This window comes from Delphinus delphis, chromosome 18 (assembly GCF_949987515.2).
Source record: "Delphinus delphis chromosome 18, mDelDel1.2, whole genome shotgun sequence".
In the NCBI taxonomy this organism is placed as follows: Eukaryota; Metazoa; Chordata; class Mammalia; order Artiodactyla; family Delphinidae; genus Delphinus; species Delphinus delphis.
In genome coordinates, this window is record NC_082700.1 from 32,070,761 (window position 1) to 32,085,841 (window position 15,081).

At 39.3% G+C, this 15,081-nt stretch overlaps 1 protein-coding gene across 4 annotated transcripts in view; it reads right to left on the reverse strand.

Moving 5' to 3' along the window:
- Nucleotides 1-2,676: 2,676 nt before the first annotated feature.
- DIAPH3 (diaphanous related formin 3) overlaps nucleotides 2,677-15,081 on the reverse strand; it is a 546,819-nt gene continuing 534,414 nt past the window's right edge. For all 4 annotated transcript variants that reach the window (XM_059996017.1, XM_059996016.1, XM_059996015.1 and 1 more), the window contains one exon: nucleotides 2,677-3,916. In XM_059996017.1, the coding sequence (XP_059852000.1) occupies nucleotides 3,654-3,916 (263 nt within the window). In that variant the 3' untranslated portion in view covers nucleotides 2,677-3,653. The remainder of the gene's footprint in view (nucleotides 3,917-15,081) is intronic.

The window sequence follows — 15,081 nt, forward strand, 5'->3', positions numbered from 1 at the left end:
CAATTTCTGGAATTTTCAAAACATTTTTTATCCAATGGTTGGAGTTTCAAAATGGATAGTAGAGGGGAAAAAAATCTATCATTTTAAGGTTTCCTGAAATAAATTAAGATTCCTTTTAAGTTCTTGTCTCTTGGAGATGCTGAAGGGAGAGTATGGTTGCAGACAAATGTGACACTCAACTCTAACTAGGTGAGTAGGAGTCGAAGAGCCTACCACAGCCAAACCCTAATTAGGGGCACAGCTAACTTTCATTCTAACTCAAACCCCATCCCCACCCTAGCTGTAACCTCTTCCTTCATACCTATTTTAAAAGGCAATGGTCTGGGCTTCCCTAGTGGCGCAGTGGTTGAGAGTCCGCCTGCCGATGCAGGGTACATGGGTTCGTACCTCGGTCTGGGAAGATCCCACACACCGTGGAGCGGCTGTGCCCCTGAGCCATGGTCTCTGAGCCTGCGCGTCTGGAGCCTGTACTCCACAACGGGAGAGGCCACGACAGTGAGAGAGGCCTGCGTACCACACACACACAAAGAAGTCAATGGTCTATTTAGAAATAATGAATTTTTATGGTTTAAGGTTCCATTATTTTCATTTTATAGGGAGATTTGGATTCAGTACTGAAATGCCATCCAGTCTCTGTGGTTCTTTGGCAGCTCCACGTGTTTTGCTAAACAGTAGCTCTTGAGCAAAATGGTTGAACAGTTTGGCCCTAGGACGTATTTTAAGAACAGTCATGCCTGGCAAGGGCAGGTAACAGCTACCATTCAACAATTCACCAGACAAAAATGAGGACCGGGTCACTGCCAGCTACAATTCCTGGATCTCAAAATTTTTAATATGAAGAAAAAGACAATGAATGCCACTTTTAAAAATTTTCATTCATATTAGCAGTTTATATTAGGACCTACAACTTTCCAAAAGTTACATTCTGTACAAAAGGTTGTCACAAAACTAATCACCAAATATGCTCCCAGTGCACCCGTTTATCTATAAATGAAAGTTTAATTAATAAGATGAAATGTAGCACAGATATGTACATTATAGATTTAGTTTCTAACTAGTAAACTCAGATCTACATTGGATTATGATACTTTAAAATGAGAACGAATCACCCAGGAAATAATCATTTGCAGCTAAACTAACATTTTGAAGTCATTAATAACTCCTGTTTTTGAATAATGGTTTTAGTTGTATGGTACCAACTAAAAGAGTTTTGGAGTTACTTGGTATAAATAATTGCATTTTCTAGATTTAGCAGAATTTTTTTCATATAAATTACTGAAATGTTTACTTCCTCATATAAACACTAGGTGTTTGGCACATTTTGTTTAACTATTCAAGTATGTTAACAAAAGGACATACATGCATATATGATTAGATTACCCCCTTATTTTTAAATTACTTTAAATATTTGATTGGGAAACTTGTTAGCAACCAGTCTTTGCTTTTGGACCACTCAGTGATCACTTAGTGGTCTGTGTTCTTGCCAAATTCTCTCCCCTGGTGTGAGAGAAAGGGGAAGGGAATCTATTCGGGGCTTGTCACTAGCCTGGATGGAACACCCTCATCAAGGCACCGACCAGTGTGCCTTTTATCCACTAATTCAAATGAACAAAATCTGTTTGCTCAGAAACACACCCTTGTACCGCAATGTCCGCTTTCAAATTAAAGGTCATCGCTACAGTTTCCATCTGTAGTTGACTAAAGGAATATTATGAATTTTAAAACCCTAATTATAACCCCCGTCTATTGTTGAAAGAAATATCTGCAACAGAAACCAATGTTTCTTGGTTGGCTCTTACCTCTGTCAACTCTTTGTTTTGTGTTTTCCTCCTCATAGCTATAGCCCTCCTATTCAGGCCTGTTCAGAAAAAGCTCCCTCAGCGAGGGCGAGGCAGTACAGGTGTGTACAGTTCCCGGCTACTGGCCCTCGCCTGAAGGTTGTCCTTCAGCCTCTGCAGACAGATGCTCTGGGGGCTGATTGCTGTTTCGGGACTTCCCTGCCTTCCTCTGCACCTGGGAGGTTGCATCATCGTCACTTCCCTTTACTGGCCAGGCTGCTTCTCCCCTGTGTCTGCTCCCCGGCCCTAAGTTGACAGTATTTACCTGCCATCTGGTGTGTCCAAACTACTGGGTTGAATTTCAGTTTTATTTCTGAAAATCCCAAGTCTTTGCAAAATTATGTTAAGAACAGTCAGAATTCCTTCATTTAACTTCTTTCCTTGTGGTTAGGTCTTCCATCTGCTTAAATGTCCTTCACCTTTCCTGATTTTTAAGACTTGCTCTCAGGAAAACAGGAATTGCAACTGGAGGGCAAAATGCACATTTCAGCGATACAGATGAGAACAACTTATTCCCACCTTGGCTGTGGATAACACTCTGTTCCCCAATGTCTATAACCAGGGCCTGGCTCAGAGTTCTAATTAATTAACTTTATTAACTTGGAGCTGAAAGGAGGTGACAACTTAAACATGGAAATAAAAGGCAGTGGACCTCGCAGACTAGTTCCATGTAACTGCTTTTTAACTGGAGGTAAAAGAACAGTCACTTGCTTATTGTACGTCATAAAGCAGAAGAGATGCTTAGATAGACTGCAGAGCACAGTCTGTTTCCAGCTAATCCATGGAACATGGTAATTACAAAAAAACAGAAGCAATTATTTTCATTTAGTGCAAGTAACAAGTTTATTTTCTTTGATATAGAATTAACAGAGTTAATTTTATGCCCCCAGTGAGGAAAAATTGCAACATTTGCATAGGAAAGCTTTCCTTGAAACACTTCAGATCTTTGTTAAAGTTATTGATTGTCACATCAGAGAATCTGCAATTTCTAGTTTGTTCACAGAAATTAAAAAAATTCCTTACTTGGGAAGTTTCAAAATGGCAATTCGATCCTAGAGTCATAATTACCGGGTGGGGGGCGGGGTGGCGCGGGGGGAATGCTCTCCCGGCTAAGAGTTTCCACAGCACTGTAATACTGTGTACACCCACTTTATACAAAGGCATGTACATTTTGCAAAGAGAGAGCATATATTCCTATTTAGCATTTTTGGAACTGTGTTCAATTGCTGTATAGTCTCCTACAGGGTCTAATTAACATGAATTCAACAATGATGATAATGAGCTTACCAATCATTTCCTCATAGATGTTATATTCAGTTTTATGTTTTCCGTGCTACGCTGATAGCATACAGATCCCAATTAAAGAGAAACCTGGGCCTATATAAATAACATAAACGAAATATACATGGGGTATGTAGCAAGACTTGAGGTTGATGATTTGATGTTCATTAATGTTGGAAAATACTAAAGTAAAAATTACGGTGACTTGGGAAGATGGCATTTTCTTAAGGACACACTGCTGAACACATGGCCACCTACCTGCTCTCTAAAGCATTATATGAAAATTCAACCACCAAATACAGAACACATGAACACCAGGAGACAAAAAAAGCATTAAAGCCCATTACAATCTTGAATAAGCCAAGACCTCAAGTACATAGGAAAAGCACTGTAATCATGTATTGAGTTTTATTTTTCTAATATATATCATAAATTAAAACCATATAAAGTCACTTATATAAGAAGCAATTTTTTCAAGTGGTATAGCTTAGAGCATGGCTTTATATTTGGCTTAATCATTTTTACCACTTTAATTTATAAAGCTCGTAATCTTGCCAGCAGGGCTTCAACTTCGGGAATGGATTCGTTTTTAGAAACAGAGCCAAGAAGTTCCATTTCCTTTTTTCTGTTGCTTTCTACATTACAGGCTTCCTTCTTCTCAGCTGCCTTGATCCTCTCGGTAGACGTGTGAGTGTCTAGATTATAATTAAGCTCCTTGGTGACTGCAGTCCTTGTGGAGCTGCAATTGATACTGTAGTGTGAATGTGACCCTTCTGTCAACTGCAACTTCTGATTTTCTACAGTAAGGAAGAAAGAAACATAAAACTTATCACTGTGATAAGCAAGCACTGTGCACATTATGAAACATTAAAGTAATTATTCTCAACAAACAAGTCCTCTTAGACAGACTAAACTAAATAATATTCAAAAGAGTAAGGTAGATTTAAAATAAACACGCAGAGGTTAAGAATAAGCTAAAAAATATAAATAGACAACTATTTCATTAGCAGACACAGATATGGAGAACAAACTAGGGGTTACCAGTGAGGAGAGGGAAGTGGGGAGGGGCAATATAGGGGTAGAGTATTAAGAGGTACAAATTATTAGGTATAAAATAAGCTAAAAGGATATATTGCATAACAGAAAATATAGCCAATATTTTATAACTATAAATGGAATATAACCTTTAAAAATTGTGAATCAGTATATTGTACACCTGTAACATATAATTTTGTATATCAACTATACTTCAATTAAAATTAATTAACTAATTTTAAAAGTAAATAAATTTCTAAAAATTTTAAAATAAATACTTGCTGAATTGGAAAAAAATAAATAAATAAAATAAACACACAGAGGTTAAGAATAAGCTAAAAAATATAAATAGACAACAATTTCATTAGCATTAATACTTATTTCCTACTTCTTCTGTGCCTGAAATGCCCATCACTCAGTTATTAGCAAGGCTTAGTTCTGCATTTCGTTTAGGTCCCTGCTCAAATGCTATCGAGAGAGGCCGTCTCTGACCATCCATCTAAGATAGCACTCACATTTTCATCGCTCTATCTTCTTACACTCATCTTTCCCTTCACAGAACTTATAACCACCAGACACATCATATACTTGTTTACTTGTCTGTTGTCTACCTCTTCACTAGAATGTAAGCTCCAAGATAGCAAGGACATTGTTCTAAATACTGCTGTAACGTCGGTGCCTAGGATGGCCGTGGAGCACAGCGGATGCTCAGTAAATATGCATTGGGCAAAGAATTTATTTCCACACTCTATGACCCAAGACAGGCGTTAGTTTGAATAATAAAAGGATTAATTTCCTTTTTAAACAAATCTAAGGAGGAAAGTTTCTGATAGGAATTTTAAAATTCAATGCTTTCTTTTAAAAAAAATACTGAATTTGGCAGGCAAATTGTTAAAACTTCCTAGCAAATCAAAATAATGTCATAATTTGCCAAATACGTACCCATATATTCATACAGACCTATAACCTATACACACATATATATTCTTTCATTGGTAAGTGACAGTGATCTGGACTTATCCAGGCTGTGAGGAGAGAGGTTTAATAGCTAACGGCTAAATGGTGCTAGCTGATTGACTTTCCCAAAGAGCAACAGATTTTCTTTTAATTAACTTGACTCTCACACTGCACAACCTTATGAGTGATCTCCCTCGTAGATCTCAAATTAAAAAAAAAAAAACAGACACCCTCAATATTCATGTAACCTTGAACAGAGCTTGAAAATGGCTTCAACAAACTTGACATGACATTTAAAGTTTTTTGGTTATTTGCAGAGAGATGTTCCATTATCCCAATAGTGATTACTTTGGAGCAGAAGCAGTCACTCATGACAGTGTGTTTTATGTGAGTGCTGAAAATTCCAACCGAAAACAGCTTGTACATTAAAAGGTGACTGCTGAAGATATTTACTGCACTGTCATTTCCTGACCAGGGGCTTCCGATGATGGATGAGTATTTTACACACTTTCCTGGACAATCTCAACAAGTTTTAGAAGTCTGATCACTTTTTAGCTCTTGGAAGAAAATAAATACACTTTTCCTATCATCACCTTCCCTATCAGGTGGGCAATTGTTACTCAAAAGTTACTAACAGTTCAGTGACTTTCTCTTAGAGCTGTTTATGCTCTATAGTTTATAATGTACATATCATGTTTGCAGTAAAAAAGCACAGCTGACACTCTATTCCTACAGTTTCCATGACCGCACAAATTTATTTATTTTCTAGCACCCACTCTCCTGCCCCAAGGTGTTTGAAAACTGCATCGTAGCTAAGTGCAAATTTTTAGTCAGCTTACTGCTCCTTCCCCAAAAACGTTCCTACCTTTTCTTGTCATTCGATTTCTTGTAAACAACTCCATCATGATGATATCTCCAACAAACTAGTTTATTCTGCCGCTGGGCGACTCTCATTACATTTTTGACAACAGAGAAGAGATTAAATTGGCTAAAATATGGTTATACATAAGTAAAGTATTCCATACTTTCCCTGGCTATAATGTATCAAGCCCAATTCCACATGTGGCAAAGTGAAAAGAGCATGGGATTTTAAGGTAAATCTGGGTTGAAATCCAACCCCTTGGCCCTAACAAGTTATCTCACCTCTTTGAGTCTCAGGTTCTAATAATCAATCTCCACCAGAACTAAAGGAAAGGATGTGGGTGACACCTCCTTTGAGGTACCTCCCTCCAAGCTTTCCAAGGGAGGCTTCTACCACCCAGGCCTTGTTCAGATGCTCTGACCTTTCTGACTTTCTGGTGACCATACCCATGAGAGCTGAAATGCCATTCTATTAATAGCTTGTATTTATGTAGCACCTTTATTTCTAAAGCATCTGTTGCACTTGAAACATTGCCACTGTCATTTTATAGATTGAGAGGTAAAAAGCAAAAGGAGGTTAAGTCATTTGCTTAGACTTAGTTACTAAGTAAATCAGTGGCAGAAGCCAAATGCTGTCTCTGGAGATAGTAAGGCTGTCTTAAAGAAATTTAAAAAGCTTTTTGCCAAGAAAAAGTGCTAAGTAATTCAAAGCTAAGTTTCATAATAAGGATATCCTGTACTTATGCTTCAAAATGCTTTCTGACACATTTAATACGCCCAATAACTTTGTAAAGCAGATAGTATACCTATGGAAACTACCTCAGCACTGTATCTCCAAGGTCACACATGGACTCCTTTTCTCTCCTGGTATTACTTAAGTTCCTGACTGCGAACTTCAAGTTCGACCTTTATTCACTACAGTTCCCTAGCACTCACTGTCCATTCTCCTAGACAACCCTTTCAGCCCTTCTTCTTTCCCATCAAATGTCCAACCTGTTCTCCTTCACTCTCATTTCACTCACTCATAGAGGCAATCAGAAGAGAACCCCCATAAGCTTCCTGTGCCCCCGACACCTATATGCTGATTGCAGGCACGCCCACTTCTTCCCTCCTGGGGATCTCCTGTGCTCCCCTCTGAGGACAACCAACCCCTCAAGGTGGGTGCCAGCTTGTCCATCCCTCTGGCAGCTGTGCCCTCTCTCTACTGCGTCATAAAGGTTTCCTTCTTCATGCAATCATTCCCCTCAGCACGTAAATACTGTGTAGTAACAGTCCCAATCTTTAGAGAAAAAATCTCTATTTGATTCCACATCCTGCTCCATTTACTGCTTCCGTTGTTGACTGCCTTTGTAGCAAAACATCTCAGAAGAATTGCCCATACTACTGTCTCATTTCCTCTCTTCCCATTTTTCTCTTGAACTCACTCCAGTCATGCTTTTGACACTTTACTCTTCTGAAACAGTTCTCGTCAAGGTCACTAATAAACTAGTGTTGCCAAAAACAAGACCTGTATACACACTTGGATATTTTTGTCCTCCTTTACTTGACCTATACCAGATCCAAGGATGAAATGCCCAGCAGAGCCTGGGTTTTTCTTTACTGTTTGCTCTTTGAACTTCTTTGGATGCTTAGGGGGATAACAATGGGTGGCCAATGCAGGCAAAAGTGTTTCCACCCTATTGAGAAAACTCCAGATAGGTGTGGGCTAGCTTTAGGGACAAAATGATAAGAAGAAAACCCAAGCTGGCATGTAACTCTTCTGTGGTTTTAGGTGGAGAATCTTTCATGAGAAGCAATAGACAAGATAGTATAAAACGGAAAGAGGTCATTCCTGAGACCACTGAAGAAATAAAAAAGAAAGTAAGGGGCTTATTTTAGAATGAGCTTATAGCTGTTAGAAATTCCTAGATAACACTTCTTCACTCCAACCCTCACATTTATCTCTCAGCATCTTAACAGCCCCCATCTGGGTCCCCAGCCTTGGGAGGCCCAAACTGTGGAACTGAGGGAGTCACACCCTAAACTGCAAAATGACAGATGAAGTTGGGTTGGAGAATGAATCTCCTGTCCCACTGCAAACTAGAGAAAATGTTTACAGGTAGAGAAAGCTCTCAAGTTGCAAGTTCACTTTTATACAGAAATTTTATTACAATGTTGGTTCAAGGCCAGGTGTCTTTTGCCATTACTATTATTTTGAGAGTCCACTATTGGTGGTTTCATGTGGGTTGAACTGGAGACCCAAATTCTACACAAAAACACGCACTTAGTTTATAAATAGTTCACTTCAAACATCAGGGGGATACCACAACCCTGCAAGTTGGCGAAAACTCTATATAGGTATTCAGAGGTATGAAATAAATTGTAATTGGAGGCCAGTGGGCTCATAACCTTTCTTATATGAAATTAGTTCCAAATACAAGATGACACACTTGGACACACGGACTCTTTCAGTGGAAGATAAGGCTGGATGTCAATAAAAAGAGAAGCATTTTCTATTTCCCCTCAAGTCAAATCCTTACCAATACACATTTTTAAATGGAAACAAAAAATATTAAGGCAAAGTAGAATGATTGCTTAACTCTCCAAAGATAGGAAGCTTGTGCTATTATTTTATGAATTGAATCCAAGGTTGTTTTTTGTTTTTGCCTTTAAGACACTATAATTGATGTCTGTGAAGAGAAGTATGATCTATCTAGGACTATTGCAAATATCCAGGCCCTTGGTGATTGGAGTACAGATGGGCAAGGACCAGCTGCCTTTCTTAGTGCTAGGTCAGTAAGGGAATCCAATCCACACATCTTGTATTTATGTTTCTGTGGAAATATTAAACAGGGTGAGAATACATGCTGTTTTCCTTTAAGATAGGAAAACTCACTTATTTCAATTTAATTCCTCATATGATTCTTACTATAAGAATTGATTCTGGAGTCCCACAACAGCTTTTTCCTGAAATTAAATGAAAAGTTGAAAATTGTTGAAAAGTTGAATGGCTCTCAAATACAGAGAACCCACTAGACTTAAGAGAGAGAGAGAGAGAATAAATGCCTTAAACCACATCGGGGCTGGATCCCATATGACCTTGGCAGACTACAGATTTGGATGACAAAGAAAGCTAAAAACAAACAAACAAACAAAAAACCACCCCCAAACCCACCATCCTGAGCTAACTTTTGCATTGTTTCTTTGTTTAAAAAAAAATAAATAAATTTATTTATTTATTTATGGCTGCATTGGGTCTTTGTTGCTGTGCACAGGCTTTCTCTAGTTGAAGCGAGCGGGGGCTCCTCTTCTTTGTGGTGCACGGGCTTCTCATTGTGGTGGCTTCTCTTGTTGTGGAGCATGGGCTCTAGGCGCGCAGGCTTCAGTAGTGGTGGCATGTGGGCTCAGTAGTTGCGGCTCGCAGGCTCTAGAGCGCAGGCTTCAGTAGTTGTGGTGCACGGGCTTAGTTGCTCTGCGGCATGTGGAATCTTCCCAGACCAGGGCTCGAACCCGTGTCCCCTGCATTGGCAGGCGGATTCTTAACCACTGCGCCACCAGGGAAGTCCCTGCATTGTTTCTTAAGTAACACAAAAGACATAGGAACCAGGAAAGTTGCTGACAAAAACGAAAATATAAACATATGCAACTTGGCATCTAAATGAGAAAATATTTCAGCCAACAGCTGTTATGCTTCCTGAGCTAAGAAGGCAAGGCTAAGGCCCTGGCTGACAGCCCTTGCGGAAAACCCTCTCTGCTACAGGAAATCTCAGTTATGGTTCAGAAAGAGGCATTATTCCCTTTAAGTCGGTATTGATCCTCCATCACATTGTGGTTCTAATGGGCACTGGCTTCTCAGAAGTGCCAACTCTCAGATGACATATAAAATTGAGCTCCTGCCTTTTGTGGTCAATGGTGAGGCTGTGGCAGCTTTGACAGGAGTAAGAATATAGAACTCTGGTGTTCTAAATTGACTGCATCTATTCAGTCTTCCTGAAATTTGATCTCTCCTTACAATTCTTTACCTTTTGCTCCTAACTATTACTTTGACCTACTAAGTAGCTGTTTATTTCACCCCAGCAATGCCATTACTTTGACAGGAGAAGAAAATGACCCATAAATATAATTTTTAAAGCACTACTGGGTCTACATGATAGTAAAATGTGTGACAAATATATGTTTTTAATCTATGCAATAACTGAAGTTAGTGCTGGCCACCAACAACCCATATCCCTGTGGTTTTTCTTACTGTTGATTTACTGATGCTATAAATAATTGTCTTCGCTTTCTTCATTTTGCTGTTTATTTTATCTTTTGTATTGAAAATATATAAAAATGATAAAAAGAGCAAAAAGGGCATTTTGTATATAGTTAAATTTTTTTAGGAGTGCCAAGAAACTCTTATTGAAACCAATTATGTAGAAACAAAAACAAAAAAACAAAGCAGTTACTCCCCTAATTCTAACAAAACAGACAAGACAGAGATGATAGATGCAAGTTATTTCTGAATAAAGGAGATAATTGACAATTAAATTAGAAGGTTTTTTGCATAAACTCGTCATATATACACTTCTATTCAGTCTTGGTCTATTTCACTGCCCTTTAAATAAAAATTTAAAGACAGCACTGCCATTTTACAATTTCCTATACTGGCTTTCCTAATTTGACACAGTGTGAGAAGGAACTAGAGATGCTGCAGGCTCCTGGGCACAGGACAACCAGGATAAATCCAGCTCTTTTCTCTAAAGGGAATAGTAATGCAAACCCTTCCAGTCAACTGCTTATCTTTCTGATTTGCAATATATTACCTGAATTGAATGTCTCACTCTATATTTGCTTCCCTCTTTCTCACCTTTCTACCCAGTTATTAGCAAATTCTAATTTGGCTTTCAGCCATACCTCTCTGTTAAAACTGCTCCTTACAAGATTATCAGAAGCCTCAAAATCCCTCAACTCAATGGAATTTTCCCATGCCTCATTTTCTCTTACAGTTGCAACACTTCAGAGTGTGTGTAATAAAGAATTTCGTTAGTCTTTTCCCACTCCTGGGCCCCTCAGACCATGCCTAATAATTTATGCTAATGAGGTGACTCATGACGGGACCCTATTTAGTTTGTGGTAATGAGTGATTCAGAATGGGGGATGGCCAAATCAGAAAGACCAATCATGTGACTGGAGGGTTGGGAGGTGGAGACTGAGTTCAATCATGTGGCCTATCAATCATGCCCAAGTAATGAAGCCTCAGTACAAACTATGGGCACTGAGGATCAGGTGAGTTTTCTTGGTTGGCAATAAGTATTATCACACACTGACAATATGATGTATATTGTCACACACTGATGCGCTGGGGGGTGGAGGGTAATATATCCCTGAGGACAGCAGAAGTTTTATGTTTGGAACCTGTTTGGCTGGTTCTGGCTTGTGTCCTTTTGCTATAACAAAGCTGCAATAGTAAGTAGAGCATTTTCTTGAATTCTAGGAGTCATTCTAGTGAATTACTGAACCTGAGGAGATAGTGAAAACCCCTAAATTTGTACCCAGCTGGTCAGAAGTGTGGGAGGACTTGGGAGCCCTCAAACTTGCAGCAAGTGTATGAAGTAAGGGCAGTCTTTTAGAGGACTGTGACTTGTAAAGTTTGGTCTAACTCTGGACAGCTGGCGTCCAGCTGTAATAAGTAATTGTAATGTACAATTGTAATTGTAATGTAATAAGTCATTACATTACAGATACATTATATGTTATCTATAACTTAACATCAGTATCATCGCCTTACCTTTATGCATAGATATGCTATAGTTTGCAAGCAATTCCCCACGCATCTACTCATTTTACTCTTATAACACTCCTGTGAGATAAGTGACATGGATGTATTTACCTTGTTTTACATAGAGTTGAGGCAGCAGACATAACTTTCAGGCAGAGCCAGAGACAAAACTCAAGTCTTCAGACCCCTGGTTAGCACCTTCCATCATGACAAGGCCCTTTACCATGCTTACTCTTCCACTTATTGATGATTCATTCTTAGCCTTCTAATTTACTTTACCTTCTCAGACCTCCCAAACACAAGGATACCTCTCTTCGTGTGGCCATTTCTCATGGTTAGATCCGTGGCTCATTTCTGTCCTTTCTACATTCTCTTTACCAAGATCTCACAGCTTCAACTATCTCCTCTAGGAAGGAGACACCCACATCTGCATCTCCAGCCCTAACGGGAGAGCTTTGGTACTGTGCCTACCTCAGCATTTCCATCTAAACACCCTACCATAATCACACAACACATTTTTGAGTCAAACTTTCACATTCAAAGCAACTTCCTCTTTATACTAATATATCAAAACCAATGATAGCATCTGTTTACCAGTCCTGCTATCTGTCACTGACAGTTGTCTCGGCTACCAGGCACTTGTGGTCACCAGTGTGTGACTTAGTAGCTATTAAATAAATGGTTTCTAAAGTATGCAATTGCCTGTCAGCTAATAGATACCAGACAATAAATAATTTATTTATTTATAAATTATAAATAATCGGTTGGTCTGGTGGTTTATAAGGACAAGAAGGTAGGAAAATTACACAGGGATATGCTTTGGTATTACAGTTATTGAACACATACTATATATTAAACCCTCTACATGTTATTTAAAAGATTTTCCAACAACACTAAAATATAGGTATTATCAATTGTTTCATAAATGAGGAAATTGAGGCTTAGAGAAGTTCACGAACTGTCAAGGCCACACAGACTTTGATATTTGCTTCTGGGAAATCCAATACAAATCTTATTCCCCCATGCATGGCTCTGGGGGCACATGATAAAGCCATGGCAAAAAGATACTGTGAAAGGTAAAGAGCACTTTATATTTTGGGGTTTGAGGACAGGCCTATTCCCAGTGCTAATGACCAGGAAGGAAGCTGTTTTCCTGAAGCCATTTCTAAGTAGTATCTTACAGTGTGCTTTTAAGTATTTTTCTTTATTTTTTATATTTCCTAATTCAATATTTATTAGATATTTCGAATGTACAGATTTTTTTTTCTGAATGAGTAATGTATGCTATTTCAACTCCATTTCACTTTCATAGAATCATATAATATAGAATCATGTAATCTCAGGATTGGAAAGCCCTTAGTTAGTTGGTAGAACCACCTATCCAATACTTGAATTCCATTCACTCAGCATTCTGTCAAGTGGCTGTCTAGCCTAAGTTTGAAGACCTCCAGTCATAGCCTCACAATCTCACAAGGCAATATATTCCTTTACTAATTAAATGTTTTACTTTATATTTATCTAGTGTTTGTTCCCCTGAAATCTTAGTCACTAGTCCTACTGATTTTCCCACTAGGGCTATATTAAGAGTCTAATTTCTCTTCCACTCACCAGCCCTTCAAATACTTAAAGACAGCTATCACACTCCCCAAATCTTTGCCAGCCAAACAGCCACAATTTCTTCAACTGTCCCTCCAGAGATCATGAGCTGAAGTTATGGTTAAGTCAACTCAACCTGCTGTGTACTTATACACCATGCTAGGTGCTGAGTCCTTGAAACATTTAGGGTCCTGTCATTTCTATGAACATACAAAACCATATTCATTTAGTAGTTCAAAATTACGGAAAAAAAACAAATCCAACTAGTGTATCCAGTACTATAATACAAAAGAATAATTTGCTCAGAGAATCCTTTTGAATATAACCTTTAAAAATTTTCCATATAGACTTAATACTTGAAGTTGGACAGGAACCAAGATAGCAGAGTAGAAGGACGTGCTCTCGCCCCCTCTTGCGAGAAAACCAGAATCACAACTAACTGCTAGACAATCATTGACAGGAAGACACTGGAACTCACCAAAAAAGATACCCCACATCCAAAGACAAAGGAGAAGCCACAATGAGACAGTAGAAGGGGCACAATCACAGTAAAATCAAATCCCATAACTGCTGGGTGGGTGACTCATAGACTGGGGAACACTTATATGACAGAAGTCCACCCACTGGAGTGAAGGTTCTGAGCCCCACGTCAGGCTTCCCAACCTGGGGGTCCGGCAACGGGAGGAGGAATTCCTAGAGAATCAGACTTTGAAGCCTAGTGGGAATTGACTGCAGGACTTCGACAGGACTGGGGGAAAGAGAGACTCCACTCTTGGAGGGCACACACAAAGTAGTGTGCGCATCGGGACCCAGGGGAGAGGTCAATGACCCCAGGGGAGACTGAACCAGACCTACCTGCTAGTGTTGGTGGGTCTCCTGCAGAGGCGGGGGGTGGCTGTGGCTCACTGTGGGGACAAGGTCACTGGCAGCAGAAGTTCTGGGAAGTAATCCTTGGTGTAAGCCCTCCCAAGTCTGTCATTAGCCCCACCAAAGAGCCCAGGTAGGCTCCAGTGTTGGGTTGCCTCAGGCCAAACAACCAACAGGGAGGGAACTCAGCCCCACCCATCAGCAGACAAGTGGTTTAAAGTTTTACTGAGCTCTGCCCACCAGAGCAAGAGCCAGCTCTACCCACTACAAATCCCTCCCATCAGGAAACTTACACAAGCCTCTTACACAGCCTCATCCACCAGAGGGCAGACAGAAAAAACAAGAAGAAATACAATCCAGCAGCCTGTGGAACAAAAACCACATTCATGGAAAGACAAGATTAAAGTCAGAGGGGTATGTAGCAGATGAAGGAACAAGATAAAACCCCAGAAAAACAATGAAGTGAAGTAGAGATAGGCAACCTTCCAGAAAAAGAATTCAGAATAATGATAGTGAAGATGATCCAGGACCTCGGAAAAAGAATGGAGGCAAAGATCGAGAAGATGCAAGAAATGTTTAACAAAGACCTAGAAGAATTAAAGAACAAACAAACAGAGATGAACAATACAATAACTGAAATGAAAACTACACTAGAAGGAATCAATAGCAGAATAACTGAGGCAGAAGAACGGATAAGTGACCTGGAAGACAGAATGGTGGAATTCACTGCTGCGGAACAGAATAAAGAAAAAAGAATGAAAAGAAATGAAGACAGCCTATGGGTTCTCTGGGATATCATTAAATGCAACAACATTTGCATTATGGGGGTCCCAGAAGGACAAGAGAGAGAGAAAGTAACAGAGAAAATATTTGAAGAGATTATAGTTGAAAACTTCCCTAACATGG